At 47.0% G+C, this 23,559-nt stretch overlaps 1 protein-coding gene across 4 annotated transcripts in view; it reads left to right on the top strand.

The window, feature by feature from the left end:
- Positions 1 to 5,397: 5,397 nt before the first annotated feature.
- Positions 5,398 to 23,559, top strand: part of COPS3 (COP9 signalosome subunit 3) — a 38,462-nt gene continuing 20,300 nt past the window's right edge. The window contains exons 1-5 of one of the 4 annotated variants that reach the window (XM_021928792.1): positions 5,398 to 5,569; positions 11,334 to 11,482; positions 18,826 to 18,938; positions 19,027 to 19,076; positions 22,707 to 22,867. In XM_021928792.1, the coding sequence (XP_021784484.1) occupies positions 22,817 to 22,867 (51 nt within the window). In that variant the 5' untranslated portion in view covers positions 5,398 to 5,569; positions 11,334 to 11,482; positions 18,826 to 18,938; positions 19,027 to 19,076; positions 22,707 to 22,816. The remainder of the gene's footprint in view (positions 5,570 to 11,333; positions 11,483 to 18,825; positions 18,939 to 19,026; positions 19,077 to 22,706; positions 22,868 to 23,559) is intronic. The other 3 variants (XM_017950383.3, XM_003912399.3, XM_021928791.2) reach the window with 3 other exon arrangements.

Here is a 23,559-nt window from a genome sequence, read left to right as displayed (position 1 = left end):
CCGAGGCAGGTGGATCACGAGATCAGGATATCGAGACTATCCTGGCTAACATGGTGAAACCCCGTCTCTACTAAAAATACAAAACAAAAATTAGCCGGGTGTGGTCTCGGACTTCTGTAGTCCCAGCTACTCGGGAGGCTGAGGCAGGAGACTGGCATCAGCCCAGGAGGCGGAGCTTGCAGTAGGCCAAGATTGTGCCACTGCACTCCAGCCTGGGCAACAGAGTGAGACTCCGTCAAAAAATAAATAAATAAATACAAGTTAGAGGCCAGGCACAGTGGCTCATCCCTGTAATCCTAGCACTTTGGGAGGCCGAGGTGGGCGGATCACCTGAGCTCAGGAGTTTGAGACCAGCCTGGCCAACATGGTGAAACCGCATCTCTACTAAAAATACAAAAATTAGCCAGGCGTGGTGACACACGCCTGTAATCCCAGCTTACTTGGGAGGTTGAGGCAGGAGAATCACTTGAACCTGGGAGGTAGAGGTTGAGGTGAGCCAAGATCACACCACTGCACTCCAGCCTGGGTGACAGTGAGACTGTATAAAAAACAAAACAAACAAAAAAACAAGTTAGAGGCTGGGCACGGTGGCTCACGCCTGTAATCCCAACATTTTGGAAGGCCGAGGCGGGTGGATCACGAGGTCAGGAGATCGAGACCATCCTGATTAACACTGTGAAACCCCATCTCTACTTAAAAAAAAAAAAAGAAATTAGCCGGGTGTGGTGGCAGTCACCTTGTAGTTCCAGCTACTCGGGAGGCTGAGGCAGGAGAATGGCGTGAACCCGGGAGGCAGAGCATGCAGTGAGCTGAGATCGCACCACTGCACTCCAGCCTGGGTGACAGAGCGAGGCTCCATCTCAAAAAAAACAAAAACAAACAAACAAAAAAAACCAAGTTAGAATATATTCAGGTTTATCCCTATAATCACATCTCTTTCAGTCATTTGTTTTTGAGAGGAAAGAGAAAGGTGGAATTACTTTTAGCTGTTTTGAAATGAGTGTTGTTTGTATGCTTGCTCATCTGGAGCCCACAGTCCAGATGCTCTCAGAATTTAGCATCATCAGAATTACCTGCAGGCTTGTTAAACTCAGATTGCTGGGAATCAGGGAATCACTTTTTTATTTTTTATTTTTTTTGAGACAGTATCTCACTCTCTTGCCCAGACTGGAGTGCAGTGGCACGATCTCAGCTCACCGCAACTTCCACCTCCCTGGCTCAAGCGAGTCTCCTGCCTCAGATTCCCAAGTACCTGGGATGACAGGTGTGTGCCACCACCACCCGGCTAATTTTTGTATCTTTAGTAGAGATGGGGTTTCGCCATGTTGGCTAGGCTGGTCTTGAACCCCTGACCTCAAACAATCCACCCGCCTCAGGCTCCCAAAGTGCTGGGTTTATAGGCATGAGCCTCCCTGCCCAGTTTCAGAGCTCTTGATGTAGGAAGTCTACAGTAGGGTCCAAGAACGTGCATTTCCAAGGAAATCTCAAATGACACTGATGCTGCTGACTGGTAGAATCACACTTCGAGAGCAGCTGCCACAACCTAAATAGGCAATAATAAATAAATAAATAAATAAATAAATAAATAAATAAATAATCAAAGTATTATTAGTAGCTGTGACTACTTTGAATCATTGTAGTTCTTTTTTTTGAGACAGAGTCTCGCTCTGTCACCCAGGCTGGAGTGCAGTGGCCGGATCTCAGTTCATTGCAAGCTCCGCCTCCCGGGTTTACGCCATTCTCCTGCCTCAGCCTCCCGAGTAGCTGGGACTACAGGCGCCCACCACCTCGCCCGGCTAGTTTTTTGTATTTTTTAGTAGAGACGGGGTTTCACCGTGTTAGCCAGGATGGTCTTGATCTCCTGAGCTCGTGATCCACCTGTCTCGGCCTCCCAAAGTGCTAGGATTACAGGCTTGAGCCACCGCGCCCGGCCGAATCATTGTAGTTCTTTATTTATCTTCAACATTTTTGGCTTTCACCAAAATCCACGTATATCCAATGGAAATTTGTCCCGTAAGTCAAAATGTCTGTCTTGTGTGTTGCAAGTGATCAAAGATTAAGGACCAATTGCTTCCATAGAACATTCAGGAACATTTCCATCTTAGAGTACAAGTGCTATAGTTATTCATCTAAACATGTCTCAAGTTCACCAATTTATCCTGGTGAATTTATCTACACTTTCAAGAGAACTATTATTATTATTATTTATTTTAAAGAAACAGGGTCTTACTCTGTCACCCAGGCTGGGGTGCAGTGGCAAGATCATAGCTCAGTGCAGCCTCAAATTCCTGGGCTCAACTGGTCCTCCCACTTCAGCCTCCAGAGTAGCTGAGACAACAGTTATGCACCACCACAACCAGCTAGTTTTTAAAAAAATTTTTTTGTAAAGACAAAGTCACGCTCTGTAGTCTAGGCTGGTCTCAAACTCCTGGCAAGAGTATAATTATTAGCATTCAAGGTATAACTATTTAAGGTATAATTATTACTGTTATATTTCATGTTGACTACTGCAATAGCTTCCTGTCTCCCAGGTTATCCACATGAAGCCAGATGAATCTTTTTAAAATGCAGTTTTTGTTGTTGTTGTGGTTGTTTTGTTTTTTGAAGTTGAGTCTCTTTGTTGCCCAGTCTGGAGTGCAATGGCCTGATCTCAGCTCACTGCAACCTCCGCCTCCCAGGTGCAAGCGATTCTCCTGCCTCAGCCTCCCGAATAGCTGGGATTACAGGCACACGCCACCATGCCTGGCTATTTTTTGTATTTTTAGTAGAGACAGGGTTACATCTTACTGGCCAAGTTGCTCTCGAATTCCTGACCTTGTGATCCAACCACCTCAGTCTCTCAAAGCCACCACATCTGGCCTTAAAATGCAAATTTGATCCTGCTACCTGCTTGCATAAAACTCTCCAGTCCTCCCAATCTTCTCAGGAAAAAGTCCAGTACCTTTAACACAGCTTACATAACCCGGCCCCTGTCCACCTTACAAACCACTCCCCTCCAACCACAAAGACATTCTTTCAGTTCTTCATTCTCAACTAGGATGCTCCTTTCACATGCAGGGTCTTAGCACCATACTGTCCTCTCACTCAGAAATATTTCTTCCTTTATCTTATTAACTCTTCCTCTTTTGGCCAGGCGCGGTGGCTCACACCTGTCATCCCAGCACTTTGGGAGGCTGAGGCGGGTGGATCACGAGGTCAGGAGATCAAGACCATGGTGAAAACCCATCTCTAATAAAAATACAAAAAATTAGCCAGGTGTGGTGGCGGGCGCCTGTAGTCCCAGCTACTCGGGAGGCTGAGGCAGGAGAATGGCAGGAACCCAGGAGGCGGAGCTTGCAGTGAGCCAAGATCACGCCACTGCACTACAGCCTGGGCGACAGAGAGAGACTCCGTCTCAAACAAACAAACAAACAAACAAACTAACTCTTCCTCTTTCTTCGGAGCTCAGTTTATGCCATTTCCTCAAGAAAGCCTTCCGTTTCTCCCAGGCCAGGTCAATATCCTCTGTGACATGATTTTATAGAACCATGTTCCATTCCTTCGGAGCACTAACTCCTTTTCTCTAGGGTCTTCATGTGTTATCTGCAGGAGAGAAGGACCGAAACTGTTTTGTTTTGTTTGGTTTTGTTTTGTTTGAGACACATTCTTGCTCTGCCACCCAGGCTGGAGTGCAGAGGCACCATCTTAGCTCACTGCAACCTCCACTTCCCAGGTTCAAGTGATTCTCCCACCTCAGCCTCCCAAGTAGTTGGGACTACAGGCTACCAAGCCCAGCTATTTTTTGTAGTATTTTTAGTAGAGATGGTGTTTGACCACGTTGGCCAGGCTGGTGTCCAACTCCTGACCTCAAGTTATCCACTTGCTTCAGTCTCCCAAAGTGCTGGATTACAAGCACGAGCCACCGCGCCAGGCCCCAAGACTGTTTTTACTACCAGTGTATTTCTAGTGCCTGGTAGAACACTTTGTAAGTGTCAGTAAACAAATGTTGGATAAAATTTTTAAATGCATGTTTGTTTCCTCAGTCCCTACTATGCAGCAAATCTTACACTGGGCCCTAAAGGGGAATCAAGGTTAGTAAGAGAGATCTTTGACCTTAAGGAACTCCATGCCAGTTAGAAGCAATGGATCTGTAAACCAAAAGTACCTGAGACCAGTCTCAATCAATTGAGAAAGTTTATATTGCCAAGGTGAAGGATGAGATGATGACACGGCCTCAGGAGCTCCTCAGGACATGTGCCCAAGGTGGTCAGGTACAGTTTGGTTTTATACATTTTAGGGAGACATGAGTCATCAATCAATACATGTAAGATGTACATTGGTTAGGTCCGGAAAGACGGGCCAACTCGGGGCAGTTGGGGGGCTTCCACCTTATAGGTAGACTTAAAGATTTTTTCATTGGTAATTGGTTGAAAGAGTTATTATCTAAGGACCTGGAAGTAAATAGAAAGGAATAGCTGGTTACGATTATAAGGGGTTGTGGAGACCAAGGTTTTATCATGCAGATGAGGCTTCCAGGTAGCAGGATTCAGATAGAATAGATTGTAAATATTTCTTACCGGTCTTGAGTCTACCAGTCTTAAGGTCTCTGTGTTGATGTTTGTGAGGCATGTCTGACTACCACTTCCCATCATGGCCTGAACTAGTTTTTCAGGATAAACTGGAATGTCCTTGGCTTAGGATAGGGTCCACCAGTCAGTTGGGGGCTTAGACTTTTATTTTTGGTTTACAGTTATGACATGGACTATAGAGACACATTTCTACAACACAGTAGAAGTGCAACATGAGAAGAACGAAGTGCTTTAGGGGACAAGTGGAGGAGGGAGACATCAATCCCAGATGGGGAAAATCAATTCACTTTCTTTTTGTGTGTGGTGTTACTTTTTTACGTCAACGTACATCTTGAATGAATAACTATAGTTCTCCCTATGTGCTATGCGCTGTCCTGAGTGTTTTATGTAGTTAAGGACATTGAGATTTTACAGATGGGGAAAACAATGCTCACCACGGTCAAGTGACTTGCTCAAAGTCACACAGCTACTAAGTGGTAGAAAAGGCAGTTGAACCCAGGCTGCTTGGCTCCAGAGTCTAATATCACGCGGAAAATCTCATGGGAGACGTAGCAACTAAGTCGTGCTTCATTGAAGTATCTGTCCAGGTGGAAAGCCGCAGGGCCTCTCTAGCAAAATCCAGAACCAGAGAATACTTGCTTAATTATGAGTTTCGTTCCTTCCTTTGCCCACTATCCCCATTTAACGTGCGGAGGGATTTCACAAGTGCACTGAAAGAAGACGCCGGGGACTATGGAACGCTAACTTCCGGCTACGGCGAGTGAGGCTGTTTCCATGGAAACAGTAACGGGTTGGCAGCTAGGTAGATTCTCGCGGTGCTTGAACCAGCGGAAGTGACGTCGCCGCTCGCGAGGCCCTCAGGTGGCTTGCCGCGGCCCCTCCTCCCAGAGCGGCAGCCTTTTCCCGCGCGTGGTGCCTTCGGCGCTCGGGCCGCCCGGGGGAAAACATGGCGTCTGCCCTGGAGCAGTTCGTGAACAGTGTCCGGCAGCTCTCGGCTCAAGGTGAGGCCCTAGGTCGCCGGGCTGGGCATGGGCGGGTACCGGGGACGGGCCTGCATCCCCAGGCGACGGGCCTGCATCCCCAGGCGCCAGCACGGATGGCTGGGACAGCCCTTTTAGTCCTGAGCCTATTCTCTGGGGCCGGGCTATGGGTTGCGGCGTTTAGATAAGGGCAGGATCGAGCGCGGCCAAGTGTAGGCAGCCCTCTCGTGCTCCGCTGTCCTCGCCGGCCGGCCTCCCCTCCCTCGGGCCGCCGGGAGCCCCCTCCCCCCGGCCTGGGCCCCTTCCACCGGGTGCTTTGCTTGACAGTTTGGGGGCGTGACTTCCGCCAGGCGACATCTTGGGCGACTATTGGTCCCTTCTGTCTCTCTTGCCTTCGGTGATTGGCGCACCGCCATGTCAGCTTCGCCGCAGCTCCGCCGCCTGCTGACTAGGCCGCCGGGAGCGGGCGGGAGGCGAGTCGGTTCTGGGTGCCTTGTCTCTGCGGCTCGCCTCGGCCAGCTCCGCTGCCAGGCGGCGCACGCTCGGGAACCCGTGCGCCTATTTTGGTCCTACAGAATGCTGCGGAAGCTCTCGCTCGTAGCTCTCCATTTCTTTTTCTTTCTTTCTTTCTTTTTTGAGACAGAGTCTCGCTCTGTCGCCGAGGCTGGAGTGCAGTGACGCGATCTCGGCTCACTGCAACCTCAGCCTCCCGGGTTCAAGCGATTCTCCTATCTCAGTCTCCCGAGTAGTTGAGATTATAGGCGCCCACCAGCTCACACAGCTGGTTTTTTTGTTTGTTTGTTTGTTTTTTGAGACGCAGTCTCACTCTGTCTCCCAGGCTGGAGTGCAGTGGCACGATCTCGGCTCACCTCAACCTCCGCCTCCCGGGTTCAAGCGATTCTCCTGTCTCAGCCTCCCGAGTAGCTGAGATTACAGGCGCCTGCCAGCTCACACGGCTTTTTTTTTTTTAAGACGGAGTCTCACTGTCTCCCAGGCTGGAGCGCAGTGGTGCGATCTCGGCTCACCTCAATCTCCGCCTCCTGGGTTCAAGCGATTGTTCTGCCTCAGCCTCCCGAGTAGCTGGGATTACAGGCGCCTGCCACCACGCCCGGCTAATTTTTGTATTTTTAGTAGAGACAGGGTTTCACCATGTTGGCCTGGCTGATCTCCAACTCCTGACCTCAGGTGATCCACTGGCCTCGGCCTTCCAAAGTGCTAGGATTACAGGCGTGAGCCACCGCGGCCAGCCCACGCGGCTTTTTTTTTTGTATTTTTTTGTAGAGATGGTTACCCCCCACTCTCCCGCCCCGAGACGGAGTCTTGTTCTGTAGCCAGGGCTGGAGTGCAGTGGCGCGATCTCGGCTCACTGCAAGGTCTGCCTCCCGGGTTCACGCCATTCTCCTGCCTCAGCCTCCCGAGTAACTGGGACTACAGGTGCCCGACACCACGCCCGGCTAATTTTTTTTTTTTTTTTTTTTTGAGACGGAGTCTGGCTCTGTCGTCCAGGCTGGAGTGCAGTGGCCGGATCTCAGCTTACTGCAAGCTCCGCCTCCCGGGTTTACGCCATTCTCCTGCCTCAGCCTCCCGAGTAGCTGGGACTACAGGCACCCGCCACCTCGCCCGGCTAGTTTTTGTATTTTTTAGTAGAGACGGGGTTTCACCGTGTTAGCCAGGATGGTCTCGATCTCCTGACCTCGTGATTCGCCCGTCTCGGCCTCCCAAAGTGCTGGGATTACAGGCTTGAGCCACCGCGCCCGGCCTGTTTTTTTAAGTAGAGACGGGGTTTCACTGTGTTAGCCAGGATGGTCTTGATCTCCTGACCTCGTGATCCGCCCGCCTCGGCCTCCCAAAGTGCTGGGATTACAGGCTTGAGCCGCCGCGCCCAGCCGAGATGGGGTTTTTACCACGTTGGCCAGACTGGTTTCAAACTCCTTACCTCAAGCAATTTGCCCACTTCGGCCTCCCAAAGTGCTGGGATTACAGGTGTGAGCCACTGCGCCCAGCCAGGACTCCATTTTTAGGGGTAGAATTGTGATGATTTTGCTCTCACTTTCCACGTTGTTTGGTTCATTCATTGCATATTAATGTACCAAATTCTGGACCCGAAATTAGAATAATTAGATGCTGGCTGTGAAGGCCCCTTTAACTATCCCGTGCTTCAGTTTCTTCGTCCGCAAAATAGGTCCCTAGTTTATATAGAGTTGTGAAGATTCAATGAGAGAAGCCATGTAAAAGCACTTGGAACAGTGACTGTCATAAGGGGTGCAATAAAAGCAGCTGCAAATTATTGTTACCGTCATTAATTGTAAAGGTCTAGGAGCTGCATGACCTTGGACAAGTCACCTTTAATCTCTGAGTCTTTTGTATCTCCATTGTAAAAATGGAGGGGTGCTTTTACCTCACTGGTGTAAGACAAATGATCTGATATGGAGCTGCATTTAATAGTGAGTTCTTTCTCTTTTTCCTTTTTATTAATAGAAATTAGGTTCACAGGGAAGGCACAGGCTTGCTTTTTCCATGAATAAAGGAACCACTGGTTTAATTTATGCCACAAATACCTAGTGTTCTCCTTCCTGGGGTGTAGTGTAGTTAGAAACTTCAGGTTGAAATCCTGTCTTGGTCACTTCTTGTGTGAGCCACTTAATTTCCCTGGGCCAATTTTCTTAATTATAAAACAGAACTAGGGCTGTTGTGGGCATCAGGTTATAGGATGCTATAGGAACAGTTTGCTAGACAGAGATAAATATGGTAACTTTCATTGCTGTTGGCTGCTGTGCCTCACACTCACTGCATAGGAAATCTTTGAGTTTCAGGCCAGGCAGGTGTGGTGGCTCACTTATGTAATTCCAGCACTTTGGGAGACCAAGCTCACTCATGTATTTCCAGCACTTTGGGAGAGCAAGGCGGGCAGATCACCTGAGGTCAGGAGTTGGAGACCAGCCAGGCCAACATTGTGAAACCCCATCTCTACCAAAAAATTAGCCGGGCGTGGTGGCGGGAGCCTGTAGTCCCACCTATTCGGGAGTCTGAGGCAGGAGAATGGTGTGAACCCGGGAGGCTGAGCTTGCAGTGAGCCAAGATCGCGCCACTGCACTCCAGCCTGGGAGACAGAGTGAGACTCTGTCTCAAAATAAAGAAATAAATAAAAGAATTTTATTGCCCACATCTCTGGTTGGACTGATTTCAGATGCACTCTGTGACACTTAAGCTTTTTTTTGACTCTGCCCTTGGCCCTGCACTAATTAATTATCTAATGATTCTACAGTGACCCAGCTTTTATATCAGTCTCAACTTGGCACTGATTGTTAACTAGTAGAGAACTAATGGATTGCAGTGCTTATTTCTGGGTGCTACAAATTATTGTTAATATATTTAGAGTAATGGGTTAAAAGGCAAATTATTCAACTAGAAGAAGTTACTTCATACTTACCAGTGAGATCTGTAATACAATGAAGATGAGTTGGTATTTCCCAGTTAAATCTGTGTGATCTCAAGAGGTGATACCTAATAAGATCACAGCTGTTTTATTTTTGTTTTGTAATGCATGTGTGTAATATGTTTCCTTTGCTTTCAGTAAAACGTATCAAATTGAAAAGTGTTAAATTATCAAAAGTACCTAGCTATAGTCACTTGTATTTTAAACTTTATACTATGCTGTATTCTTTTAGTAAGGAAAAGATTATGCAGTTGCTCTGCAGAAATAGAGAAGTTGGAAACTTGAGGTTAATGCCCATGGTCTTAAATGTATCCCTGCTGTTACCAGAAAGACAGCTAGAGTGTGACCATCGTATCTTCATGAGAGTAATTGTCAAAATTGATGGGTCTACTTCGAGGTACCAATTTAGGCCTAATTTTTTTTTCCCCCCGAGACGGAGTCTTGCTTTGTTGCCCAGGCTGGAGTGCAGTGGTGCAATCTCAGCTTACTGCAGCCTCCGTCTCCCGGTTTCAAGGATTCTCCCACCTCAGTCTCCCTAGTAACTGGGATTACAGGTGTGTGCCATCACACCCAGCTAATTTTTGTATTTTTAGTAGAGATGATTTCTCCATGTTGGCCAGCCTGGTCTTGAACTCCTGACCTCGAGATTTGTCCACCTTATCCTCCCAAAGTGCTAGTATTATAGGTGTGAGCCACAGCACCCGGCTGAGGCCTAATTATTAATAGATTCTGTACCTTAGTTGTTAAAGTGTAGCATTGCAGGCTGGGCATGGTGGCTTACGCCTCTAATCCCAGCACTTTGGGAGGCCAAGGTGGGAGGATTACTTGGGCCCAGGAGTTAGAGACCAGCCTGGGCAACATAGCGAGACTCCTGTCTCTACAAAAAACTTAAAAAATAAGATGGACATGGTGACGTACACCTGTAGTTCCAGCTACTCAGGAGGCTAAGGTGGGAGGATTGCTTGAACCCAGGACGTGGAGGCTGCTTTGAGCTGTGATCACACCACTGCACTGCAGCCTGGGCGACAGAACGAGACCCTATCTCAAAAAACAAGACAAAACAAACATACTATTGCAGTATAGGGGAAAAATAGATCAATTAGGAGATTAATTCAACAAGTAGCTGCTTGATGAGCTGCTAAGCAAGTGTTGTATTCTAGAGCTGGAGAGAGGGACAGTCCCTCCACCTGAGTTTACTGAATTACCTAACCACCACAGTCCCATGCGAGGCAGAGAGGGCAGATACCCAGCTTAGCCATGAGGAAGGGAGCTGAGATGAGGGTCCAGAGATGCCGCAAGTTGATTGTTGAATGCTGGATGAGGCTCAGTTCATAGCAGAGGATGTGGGGGAGAAGGACAGAAAACAGCCATGTGTAGAAGCATAAAGAGGAGAGAAGATAGAATGTTGATTTTCTGAGCTTGCTGTAATCAGAGAGTAGGTGTGTGAGGGGAAGTAGGAGGAGATAAGGCTGGAAAGATAGAAGGGACCAGTTACTGAAGGGCCTTAGTCCAGTCTGAGATGTTTGCACTTCTTAAAGTCATTGGAGTAACTTGACTGAATGCACAGTTTAGAACTGACAGTACTAATATGGAGTGTGGGTTGGAGGAGAGAAAGATCACAGTAGGCAGACCATTTAGAAGATTTGTGATGTAGGCTGGGCGCAGTGGCTCACGCCTGTAATCCCAGCACTTTGGGAGGCCGAGGTGGGTGGATCACAAGGTGAGGAGTTCAAGACCAGCCTGGCCAAGAAGGTGAAACCCCATCTCTAGTAAAAATACGAAAAATTAGCGAGGTGCGGTGGCAGGAGCCTATAATCCCAGCTACTTGGGAGGCTGAGGCAGGAGAATCGCTTGAACTCGGAGGCGGAGGTTGCAGTGAGCCGAGATTGTGCCACTACACTCCAGCTTGGGCGACAGAGTGAGACTCCGTCTCAAAAAAAAGAAAAAAAAAAGATTTATGATGTAATCCAGAGAAAAAATGATGAGGATCTGAATTAGGGCAGAGAGGGGAGAGAGAAAGAAATGGAGCTGAGAGACCTAGGAAGAAAAATTAAATCATTTGGATGCAGAGAGCTGTTAATAGTAACATTTGCATTTCGGCTTGGGAGACTGGAAAAGAGAATAGAGAAAAAGGTGAAACATTCAGAGTCAGAGAGAAGTGGGAGGTCCAGGTAATCTCTAACTCGTTTTGAGACCATGGATAGGTTGATTCACCCCTCCAGTCCTTCAGGATCCTCATCTGAAATGAAGGAGATGTAAGAATCCTTTTTGGGCACTTCAGGCTCTGAAGCACAAAGTTGTGGTTAGAGTTCCATTAGTTTAGTTAGTGCTGTAGCTAAAATGCAATAGTGTTGTTTCTGTTTTCCAGGGCAAATGACACAGCTTTGTGAACTGATCAACAAGAGTGGGGAACTCCTTGCGAAGAACTTATCCCATCTGGACACTGTGCTCGGGGCTCTGGATGTACAAGAACACTCCTTGGGCGTCCTTGCTGTTTTGTAAGGGGCATCTTCTTTTATAGTTTGGTGCTTGTTAAAACCGAACATTCTGCACTTTCTGGCTTTATTTTTATTTATTTATTTATTCAAGACGGAGTCTCAGTCTTAGTGGCGCAATCTCAGCTCACTGCAAGCTCCGCCTCCTGGGTTCTCATTATTCTCCTGCCTCAGCCTCCCGAATAGCTGGGATTACAGGCGCCCGCCACCACGCCCGGCTAATTTTTTTGTATTTTTAGTAGAGACGGGATTTCACCGTGTTAGCCAGGATGGTCTCCATCTCCTGACCTTGTGATCTGCCCGCCTCAGCCTCCCAAAGTGCTGGGATTACAGGTGTGAGCCACCGCGCCTGGCCCTGGCTTTATTTTTATTTATTTATTTATTTTTGGTATAGAAAGTAAACTATTGTAAACAACATTGAGCTCTTTTGCAAAACTGAAAATTATAGCAGTTACAGTTTAATCATTCCAGCTAATCATTGCTTGTTATATTTTGTTCAATTTTATCTTTTTTTTTGAGACGGAGCCTTGCTCTGTCGCCCAGGCTGGAGTGCATGTGTCCGGGCACAGTGGCTCATGCCTATGATCCCAGCACTTTGGGAGGCCGAGGCGGGTGGATCACCTGAGATCAGGAGTTTGAGACCAGCCTGACCAATAGAGTGAAACCCTGTCTCTACTAAAAATATAAAAATTAGCTGGGCATGGTGGTGGGTGCCTGTAATTCCAGCTACTCAGGAGGCTGAAACAGGAGAATTGCTTGAACCTAGGAGGTGGAGGTTGCAGTGCGCTGAGATCGTGCCACTGCACTCCAGCCTAGGTGACAGAGTGAGACTGTCTCAAAAAAAAAAAAAAGAAAACCTTTATGTTTATACAAATTCTGAAAATTTGTTTTAAAAAATGGCCATCTGAATTGTGGGGACTATAGTTTGCATTTATCTGAGTACTTTTATTCATGTAATCCATAGGATTGTCCACATTTTCTAAATTAAAAAGAAATTCGGAAGAGTACTGCCACAGGGCATGGCAGAATACATTGAATGAAAATATCGGCTGGGCACAGTTGCTCATGCCTACAATCCCAACACTTTGAGAGGCCACGATGGGAGGATCATTTGAGGCCAGGAGTTTGAGACCAGCCTAGGCAACATAACAAGGCCCTATCTCTGCAAAGAATAAAAAAGTTAGCTGGGTGTAGTGGTACATGCCTGTACCACTGGGTGTAGTGTACTTGCCTAGCTTCTCAAGATGCTGAGGTGGGAGGATCGCTTGAGCCCAGAAGTTCAAGGCTTCAGTAAGCTACAGTTAAGCCATCGCACTCCAGCCTGCATGACATAGTGAGACCTTGTCTCAAAAAAAGAAAAAGTATGAAAGGTCCAAAGCAACATTGCTTAGAATTCCCTTCAAACAAATTTAAGCTATTTAAGACCAAATTAAATAGACCTTATTTTAATTGGGGTTCTTTGTAACTGTGTACTTGACAGTAATTCTCTTGATGTTATAGTATTATAAATTGGGATATTGTGGTTGTCATGACATTTGAAATGATATAAATAAACTGAGAAGAAATTGACTTAAAGTGAGAGTCTGGCTTCACTTACACTGGGATTTCTGAGACAAAGGTTTGTGTCTGGAGCAGAGTTTAGAGAAGAATCTTTGTCAGAATGGAAGGATCTAGAGTTATGCTCTGCAATATGATGGCCACTAGCCATATGCAGCTATTTAAATTAAAATTAAAGATTCGAGTGCACTTGCCATGTTTCAAGTACCCAGTAACCACATGTGGTCACATGTCCTTGTCTTAGCACAGATCTATAACATTTCCACCACTGCAGATAGTTCTATTGGACAGTGCTGGTAAGGATTTCTACTGTCTGTATTTTCTTATTTATATAAAAGAGCAGATGCTGGGCACAGTGGCTCACACCTGTAATCCTAGCACTTTGGGAGTCTCTGAGACCAGCCTGGGCAACATAGCAAGACCCCATCTCTATGGAAAAAAAAGTGGCCAGGTATGGTGGCTTATGCCTGTAATCCCAGGACTTTGGGAGGCTGAGGTGGGCAGATTGCCTGAGCTCAGGAGTTCGAGACTAGCCTGGGAAACATGGCGAAACCCTGTCTTTACAAAAAGTACAAAAATTAGGCAGGCGTGGTGGTGTACACCCGTGGTCCTGGCTACTCAGGTGGCTGAGGTGGGAGGATCACTTGAGTCCAGGAGATTGAAGCTGCAGTGAGCTTTGCTCGTGCCACTGCACTTCTGCCTGGGTGACAGAACAAGACCTTGTCCCCCTTGCCCCCCAAACAAAAGCCGGGTGTGGTGGCGCATGCCTGTGGTCCCAGCTACCCAGGAGGCTGAAGTGGGAGGATTGCTTGAGGCTGGGAGGTCAAGGCTACAGTGAGCTATGCTTGCACTAGTGCATTTCAGCCTGAGTGACATCAAGACCCTATCTCAAAAAAGAACAGACAGCATGCATGTTTGTTTTTGTTTTTGTTTTTGTTTTTGGAGACGGAGTCTCGCTCTGTCGCCCAGGCTAGAGTGCAGTGGCCGGATCTCAGCTCACTGCAAGCTCCGCCTCCCGGGTTTACGCCATTCTCCTGCCTCAGCCTCCCAAGTAGCTGGGACTAGCAGGCGCCCGCCACCTCGCCTGGCTAGTTTTTTTTTTTTTGTATTTTTTAGTAGAGACGGGGTTTCACCGTGTTAGCCAGGATGGTCTCGATCTCCTGACCTCGTGATCTGCCCGACTCGGCCTCCCAAAGTGCTGGGATTACAGGCTTGAGCCACCGCGCCCGGCCAGCATGCATGTTTTATACACACATAAACTCACATATATGTATATATCAGGTGAGTAATGGACATGAAAGCATTTTGAAGCTGTGAGGTGTTTTACCATTGTATGTGTTAGGTAAGGTATGGAAAGAACCCTGAGATTCTGGCTGAGGACCCTGGTTTGAATCTGTATATTCTTCCAATTTTGAGTTGTGAGGCCCAGAGCTTCATATTTTTATTTTTTATTTTTATTTTATTTTATTTTATTTTTTTTGAGATGGAGCTTAGCTCTGTTGCCCAGGCTGGAGTACAGTGGCGCAATCTCGGCTCACTGCAAGCTCTGCCTCCCGGGTTCACGCCATTTTCCTGCCTCAGCCTCTCGAGTAGCTGTGACTACAGGCTGAGTAGCTGGGGCTACAGGTGCCCGCTACTATGCCCGGCTAATTTTTTGTATTTTCAGTAGAAACGGGGTTTCACCGTGTTAGCCAGGATGGTCTTGACCTCCTGACCTCGTGATCTGCCTGCCTAGGCCTCCCAAAATGCTGGGATTACAGGTGTGAGCCACTGCTCCTGGCCCTGAGCTTCACGTTTTTATTTATAAACTGGCCGTTGCAATGCCTCACTGACCTATTGTGAACCCCAAGTGAAATTGTTTCTCATGTGTCTAATAATTACAAAGTGTAAATACGGATGTATGGTGACATTGTTAAGTCAAATAATGCAGTATAGATGGAAGTAGACAAACCAAAAGATGTAGGAGAAATTATGATTAGGTAATATCCATTTAGTTTTTCTTTTCTTCTTTCTTTTCTTTTTTTTTTTTTTTTTTTTTTTTGAGACGGTCTCACTCTGTCATCCAGACTAGAGTGCAGTGGCGTGGTCTCAGCTCACTGCAACCTCCGCCTCCCAGGTTCAAGCGATTCTCCCACCTCAGCCTCCCAAGTAGCTGGGACTACAGGTGCATGCCACCACACCCAGCAAATTTTTGTATTTTTAGTAGGGAGGGGGTTTCACTGTGTTGACGAGGCTGGTCTTGAACTCCTGACCTCATGGTCCGCCCACCTTGGCCTCCCAAAGTGCTGGGATTACAGGCGTGAGCCACTGCACCCAGCTTGCTTTTTTTTTTTTTCCTTTGAGACATAGTTTCACTCTGTCCCCCAGGCTGCAGTGCAGTGGCGGGACCTCTGCTCACTGCAGCCTCTGCCTCCTGGGTTCAAGTGATTCTCCTGCCTTGGCCTCCCAAGTAGCTGGGACTATAGGCGCATGCCAGTATGCCCAGCTAACTTTCATATTATTAGTAGAGACCAGATTTTGCCATGTTGGCCAGGTTGGTCTTGAATTCCTGACCTCAAGTAATCTGCCTGCCTTGGCCTCCCAAAGTGCTGAGATTAGAAGTGTGAGCCACGGTGTCTGGCCTGATTTTTCTTGAAATTATGTTTCAACGGTACTTTTTTTTTCTAGAAAAGAACTTGAAATTTCTGGCCGGGCGCTGTGGCTCAAGCCTATAATCCTAGCACTTTGGGAGGCCGAAACGGGCGGATCACGAGGTCAGGAGATCGAGACCATGCTGGCTAACGCGGTGAAACCCTGTCTCTACTAAAAAATACAAAAAAACTAGCTGGGCGAGGTGGCGGGCGCCTGTAGTGCCACCTACTCAGGAGGCTGAGACAGGAGAATGGCCTAAACCCGGGAGTCGGAGCTTGCAATGAGCTGAGATCCAGCCACTGCACTCCAGCCTGGGCGACAGAGCGAGACTCCGTCTCAAAAAAAAAAAAAAAGAAAAGAACTTGAAATTTCCTTACAACCATTGCCTTAGTAGTGCTAGTTTACATGATTTCTCTCCTAAAACCTATCACCAGCGCCGCCTTGGAGTGTTTCTTATGGCAGTTGATGGCACCATCTGCCGAGTTACTTGGGAAGGATCACCTGAGTCCTCCTTCTCACCACTCCACTCCTCCTGTCCTGCCCATCAGTTGTTCTGTCAGTGTTATTCCCAAGTAGACCACACAGCTGATGGCAGCATCTTTAACCTAAGCCTCTGCCCACCTCCAGCCAGCCCAGAGCTCTCACTCTTGGTCCCCCTTAGTATGTTCTCAAAACAGGAAAAGCAACAACAGTTTTTCGTTTTTTGTTTTGAGACGGAGTCTCCCTCTGTCGTCCAGGCTGGAGTGCAGTGGTGCAATCTCGGCTCACTGCAGCCTCTGCCTTCCAGGCTCAAGCAGTTCTCATGCCTCAGCCTCCTGAGTAGCTGGGACTACAAGTGTGCGCCACCACACCTGACTAATTTTTATATTAGTAAAGACAGGGTTTCACTGGATGGCCAGGCTGGTCTGGAGCTTCTGGCCTCAAGTGATCCACCTGCCTCTGCCTCCCAAAGTGTTGGGATTACAGGCAGGAGCCACTATGCCCACCTACAACAACTGATTTTTTGTTTGTTTGTTTGTTTGTTTGTTTGTTTGTTTGTTTGTTTGTTGAGACGGAGTCTCGCTCTGTCGCCCAGGCTGGAGTGCACTGGCGCGATCTAGACTCACCTTAAGCTCTGCCTCCCAGGTTCACGCCATTCTCTTGCCTCAGCCTCCCGAGTAGCTGGGACTAGAGGTGCCTGCCACCATGCCTGGCTAATTTTTTGTATTTTTAGCAGAGACGGGGTTTCACCGTGTTAGCCAGAATGGTCTCAATCTCCTGACCTTGTGATCCAACCACCTCGGCCTCCCAAAGCGTTGAGATTACAGGCGTGAGCCACCACGCCCGGCCTTTTTTTTTTTTTTTTTTTTGAGACGGAGTCTCGCTCTGTCACCCAGGCTGGAGTGCAGTGGCCGGATCTCAGCTCACTGCAAGCTCCGCCTCCCAGGTTTACGCCATTCTCCTGCCTCAGCCTCCCGAGTAGCTGGGACTGCAGGTGCCCGCCACCTCTCCTGGCTAGTTTTTTATATTTTTTAGTAGAGACGGGGTTTCACGGGGTTAGCCAGGATGGTCTCGATCTCCTGACCTCATGATCTGCCCGTCTCGGCCTCCCAAAGTGCTGGGATTACAGGCTTGAGCCACCGCGCCCGGCCTTTTTTTTTTTTTTTTTTTTGAGACATAGTCTTGCTCTGTCTCCCGGGCTGGAGTACAGTGGCATGATCTCGGCTCACTGCAACCTCCGCCTCCTAGGTTCAAGCAATTCTGCTGTCTCAGCCTCCTGAGTAGCTGGGACTACAGGCATGCACCACCACGGCCGGCTAATTTTTGTGTTTTTAGTAGAGATGGGGTTTCACCACATTGGCTAGGCTGATCTCAAGCTCCTGACTTTGTGATCTGCCCACCTCGGCCTCCCAAAGTGCTAGGATTACAGTCTTGAGCCACCATGCCCAGCCTATTTGGCTTCATTTAGTGGAATTTTTCATCTTGAAAGTTGTTCCTTATTAAACATATATATATATATATTTTTTTTTTTTGAGATGGAGTTTTGCTCTTTTTGCACAGGCTGGAGTGCAGTGGCACCATTTCAGCTAACTGCAACCTCCACCTCCCGCATTCAAGTGATTCTGCTACCTCAGCCTCCCGAGTAGCTGTTATTACAGGCATGCATGCACCACCATGCCTGGCTAATTTTTTGTATTTTTAGTAGTGACGGGGTTTTTCCATGTTGGTCATGCTGGTCTCGAACTCCTGACCTCAGGTGATCCACCCGCCTTGGCCTCCCAAAGTGCTGGGATTACAAGTGTGAGCCACCGTGCTGGGCATAAACATGTTTTTCTTTTTTCTGGGTTTTTTTTTTTTTTTTTTTTTTTTGAGATGGAGTCTCGCTCTGTTGCCCAGGCTGCAGAGTGCAGTGGCGCAATCTCGGCTTACTGCAAGCTCAGCCTCCCAGGTTCATGCCATTCTCCTGCCTCAGCCTCCCAAGCAGCTGGGATTACAGGTGCCCACCACCACGCCCGGCTAATTTTTTGTATTTTTAGTAGAGATGGGGTTTCACCGTGTTAGCCAGGCTGGTCTCGATCTCCTGACCTCGTGATCCACCCGCCTCGGCCTCCCAAAGTGCTGGGATTACAGGCGTGAGCCACCGTGCCCAGCCACATATTTTTCTTAACCCTTATTTGTGTCTGTTCTGTATCTTGATTGTGCAAAATAATCAGGTCAGGAAAATCTCACAGATTCTAGTTCTTATTTATTTGCTTTTTGAAACTGGATCTTGCTCTGTCACTCAGGCTGGAGTGCAGTGGCATGATCATAGCTGACTGCAGCCTCAACCTTCTAGGCACAAGTGATCCTCCAGCCTCAGCCTCCCAAGTATCTGCAACTACAGGTATGCACTTCCATGCCTGGCTAATTCATTTTTTGTAGTAGAGACAGGGTCTCACCATGTTGCCCAGACTGGTCTCAAACTCCTGGCCTTTAGTAGTCCTCCTGCCTCTGACTCCGAAAGTGCTTGGATTACAGTCATGAGCCACTGTCCTGGCCTAGTTCTTAATTCTAAAAAATACTGTTGCTCATTTAATTTTACAGAGTATTGGAGGCAGGATGGATTTCTTGGATACGTTGCTTCTGTATTTTATCCCATGAACTATCAGGGTAATTTGATTATTTTCTCCTTATTCTAGGTTTGTGAAGTTTTCTATGCCCAGTGTTCCTGACTTTGAAACGCTATTCTCACAGGTTCAACTCTTCATCAGTACTTGTAATGGGGAGCACATTCGATATGCAACAGACACTTGTAAGCTAAATAACATTTTATTCTCCATTGAAAATATTTTGCCCTTGTGGTTATATTTATATTTTCAATATTTTGTTATTGTATCTAGTTGCTGGGCTTTGCCATCAGCTAACAAATGCACTTGTGGAAAGAAAACAGGTAAGAAATACTATTCAAGTATTCCTAGTTTTGTTAAAATATGTAACTAGCTTACACAGTGAACTACTTTATTAAGATTCCGGTTAGTACTGAGCATCCACCACCTAGATATCTGTGGTCACTTGAGAGCACTCACAGTCATTGCTGTAAGCACAGGAAGCCCCCACGTCCCCTGAATGAGGTGGGGGCATGGGGAGGTGTGGCGCCTCAGGGAGGCTGCTGCTGGAACCAGCAAGTAGTTGGAATTACCAAGCTAGTACCGTGTGGGTTTTTTTTGTTGTTTTTTTGTTTTTGAGACAGAGTCTCGCTCTGTCACCCAGGCTGGAGTGCAGTGGCACAATCTCGGCTCACTGTAAGCTCCGCCTCCTGGGTTCATGTCATTCTTCTGTCACAGCCTCCCGAGTAGCTGGGACTACAGGCGCCTGCCACCACACCCGGCTAATTTTTTGCATTTTTAGTAGAGATGGGGTTTCACCATGGTCTCGATCTCCTGACCTCATGATCTGCCCGCCTCGGCCTCCCAGAGTGCTGGGATTACAGGCGTGAGCCACTGCACCCAGCTGCTAGTTCCCTTTATGTTGTAATATGCTGGATTTTGTCTGTTACATTTTTTGTTTTAACTTTTAATTAGGACATTATTTTAGCCTTACAAAAAGCTTTAAGAATAATACAACAAATTCTCATACATTTCACCTAGATTCTCCAGATGTTAACATTTTATCACACTTATTCTTTTTTTCTCTTCCTCTCTCTTTTATTCTGAGCCATTGGAAAGTAAATTGCAGATATGCTGTTGCTGTTTTTTATCCCTAAATACTTCAGTGGGTAAAGCCTAAAAATTAGGACATTCTCTTACATAGCACAGTGTAATGGTCAGCATGCAGAAATGAACTCTTACTTTTTTTTATTTTATTTTATTTTTTCGGAGACAGAGGCTCGCACTGATGCCTGGGCTGGAGTGCAGTGGCACCATCTCTGCTCACTGCAACCTCTGCCTCCCAGGTTCAAACAATTCTGCCTCAGCCTCCTGAGTAGCTGGGGACTACAGGTGCATGCTGCCACGCCCAGCTAATTTTTTGTATTTTAGTAGAGACTGGGTTTCACCATGTTGCCAGACTGGTCTTGAACTCCTGAGCTCAGGCAGTCCTCCCGCCTTGGCCTCCCAAAGTGCTAGGATTACAGGCGGGGGCCACCACGCCCGGCCCAGAAATGAACGTTAATATAATTCATCAACAAATTGACGGACCCCATTTAGATTTTTGGCCAGTGAAAAGGACTGTCTTTGGCCGGGCGCGGTGGCTCAAGCCTGTAATCCCAGCACTTTGGGAGGCCGAGACAGGTGGATCACGAGGTCAGGAGATCGAGACCATCCTGGCTAACACGGTGAAACCCCGTTTCTACTAAAAATACAAAAAAAAACTAGCCGGGCGAGGTGGCGGGCGCCTGTAGTCCCAGCTACTCCGGAGGCTGAGGCAGGAGAATGGCGGGAACCCGGGAGGCGGAGCTTGCAGTGAGCTGAGATCCGGCCACTGCACTCCAGCCCGGGCTACAGAGCAAAACTCCGTCTCAAAAAAAAAAAAAAAAAAGAAAAGGACTGTCCTTTGCTATAAAAGGACATTAGCTGTTCAGACAGTGTACCATATAGCAAAAGAAAACCATGGACCATGGATTGCATTACATTGCTTTGTCTCTTTAGTGTCCCTTAATCTGGAACAGTGCTTTAGTCTTTATCTTTTATAATATTAACACAATTTATAATATGGTTTTTTGTTGGTTTTTTTGTTTGTTTTGAGACAGAGTCTCGCTCTGTCGCCCAGGCTGGAGTGCGGTTGTGCAATCTCGGCTCACTGTAACGTCTGCCTCCTGGGTTCATGCCATTCTCCTGCCTCAGCCTCCCGAGTAGCTGGGACTACAGGCGCCCGCCACCACCCCCGGCTAATGTTTTGTATTTTTAGTAGAGACCATGTTAGACAGGATAGTCTTGATCTCCTGATGTCATGATCCAACCGCCTCAGCCTCCCAAAGTGCTGGGATTACAGGCGTGAGCCACCACGCTCATCCTATAATATGGATTTTTAAAGTTTTTATTTAGTTATTTATTTTTTTGAATTGGAGTCTCATTCTGTTGCCTAGGCTGGAGTGCAGTGGTGTGATCTCAGCTCACTGCAACCTCCACCTCCCGGCTTCAGGCGATTCTCATGCCTCAGCCTCCTGAGTAGCTGGGACTACAGGCACGTGCCACCTTTCCCAGCTGATTTTTGTTTTGTTTTTTGAGATGGAGTCTTGCTCTGTCACCCAGGCTGGAGTGCAGTGGCACAATCTCGGCTCTCTGCAACCTCTGCCTCCTGGGTTCAAGCAATTCTCCTGCCTCAGCCTCCCAAGTAGCTAGGATTACAGCTACCATGCCCGGCTAATTTTAGTAGAGACAGGGTTTCACCATGTTTGGCCAGGCTGGTCTCGAATTCCTGACCTCAGGTGATCCGACTGCCTCGGCCTCCCAATGATTTTTGTATTTTTAATAGAGGTGAGGTTTTGCTGTGTTGGCCAGGCTAGTCTCTAGAACTGGTGACCTCAGATGATCCGCCTGCTTCAGCCTCCCAAAGTGCTGAGATTACAGGTGTGAGCCGCTGCACCCAGACAGTTGTTTCTTTTTAACTTGAAAGTGAATTTAAGATTAGTGGTTTGAAAGAGGCTGAAAATAGAACCAGTTGTTATTTTGTAGTACTAAGTAACTGTGTTTGAAAGAGATGGTTAAGAAAAATCATGAGTTTTTGAAAAAGCCATAAGTTATTGAGCTATTTTTAGTCTCTTCATATATATATATATATATATATATATATATATTTTTTTTTTTTTGAGATGGAGTCTTGCTCTGTTGCCGAGGCTGGGGTGCAGTGGAACGATCTCAGCTCACTGCAACCTCTGCCTCCCTGGTTCAAGCGATTTTCCTGCCTCAGCCTCCTTAGTAGCTGTTACTACAGGCGCATGCCTCCATGCCCAGCTAATTTTTGTATTTTTAGTAGAGACGGGGTTTTGCCACGCTGGCCAGGATGATCTCAATCTCCTGACCTCGTGATCCACCCACCTTGACCTCCCGAAATGCTGGGATTACAGGTGTGAGCCACCGTGCCCAGCAATTTTGGAAGAGACTATATTTTAGTCTTTCAAAAACGGATTATGCCTCATTTGACACTTGGTCTTGTTATTTATAATCAGGGCAGGAAACAGTCCTTTTGAAATCTATGGTATTAGTTTTGGTAGTAATTTACTACCAGTTAAGGGGTAGACTGCCCTATGGGAAAATGCCAACACCCTTATCCACAAGTAATTTTCCTAAACATAGGCTGTTGTCTCTTGTATAATAAGTGATTTGGAAAGTTTTCATTTGTTTAGATGTTAATATAATGAACTGTTCAGAAAGTAATACTGTTCTTGATTATTGATCTTCATTGTAAAAATAAAAGCTTTTTATGATTTAAAAAATGGTGCTGAGTTATCTAAAAATTCCAAGAAACAGCTTAAGAAAACATTTTCTGACTTAAATGGTACAGAAATTTCCTGAAAGAGTATGGAAACCTCATATTGCTATTTAAAGGAACCTATCAATTAGTGTTATTTTTTATTTGTAAGTGACAACATAAGATCCAATGTGCTGCCATCTTTGAGAACTTATCTGAAAGAGATGTCATTTCTGACAGCCCCTGCGAGGAATTGGCATCCTTAAGCAAGCCATAGACAAGATGCAGATGAATACAAACCAGCTGACCTCAATACATGCTGATCTCTGCCAGGTAAGCAGCCAAAGTGTGTGATTCACACCAACTCAGAGGTGTAGGTTGTTGATGGGCTTGCTCAACATTGGGTTTGATAAACGAAGGCAAGTTGGCGGATATTGTGATGTGTTATAGAAGTCAGAATATGTAGGTACATCTGTTACATTCAGGTGGGTGCTGGATGCAAACTCTAGGATAGGGCTCAACTAGTAAGCTTGTTGAACAGATAGGGTAATTAATTCTTGTAACTTTTTTTTTTAGACAGATTCTTGCTTTGTCATCCAGGCTGGAGTGCAGTGGAACGATCTCAGCTCACTGCAACCTCTGCCTCCCGGGTTCAAGCAATTCTGCCTCAGCCTCTTGAGTAGCTGGGACTACAGGCACCCACCACCACACCTGGCTGATTTTTGTATTTTTAGTAGAACAGGGTTTCACCACGTTGGCCAGGCTGGCCTTGAACTCCTTCCTGACCTTGCGATCCACCCGCCTCAGCCTCCCAGAGTGCTGGGATTACAGGTGTGAGCCACCAAGCCCAGTCCTAGTTGTAACTTTTTTTAAAATCCTGAATCATTCTTTTAAAATTGTGAACCTGCTGGGTGTGGTGGCTCACACCTGTGATCCCAACACTGGGAGGCTGAGGCTGGTGGATCACCTGAGGTCTGGAGTTCTAGACCAGCCTGACCAACATGGAGAAACCCCGTCTTTACTAA

The sequence above is a fragment of the Papio anubis genome, chromosome 17 (assembly GCF_008728515.1).
Source record: "Papio anubis isolate 15944 chromosome 17, Panubis1.0, whole genome shotgun sequence".
In the NCBI taxonomy this organism is placed as follows: Eukaryota; Metazoa; Chordata; class Mammalia; order Primates; family Cercopithecidae; genus Papio; species Papio anubis.
This window is presented reverse-complemented; position numbering and strand designations above follow the sequence as displayed.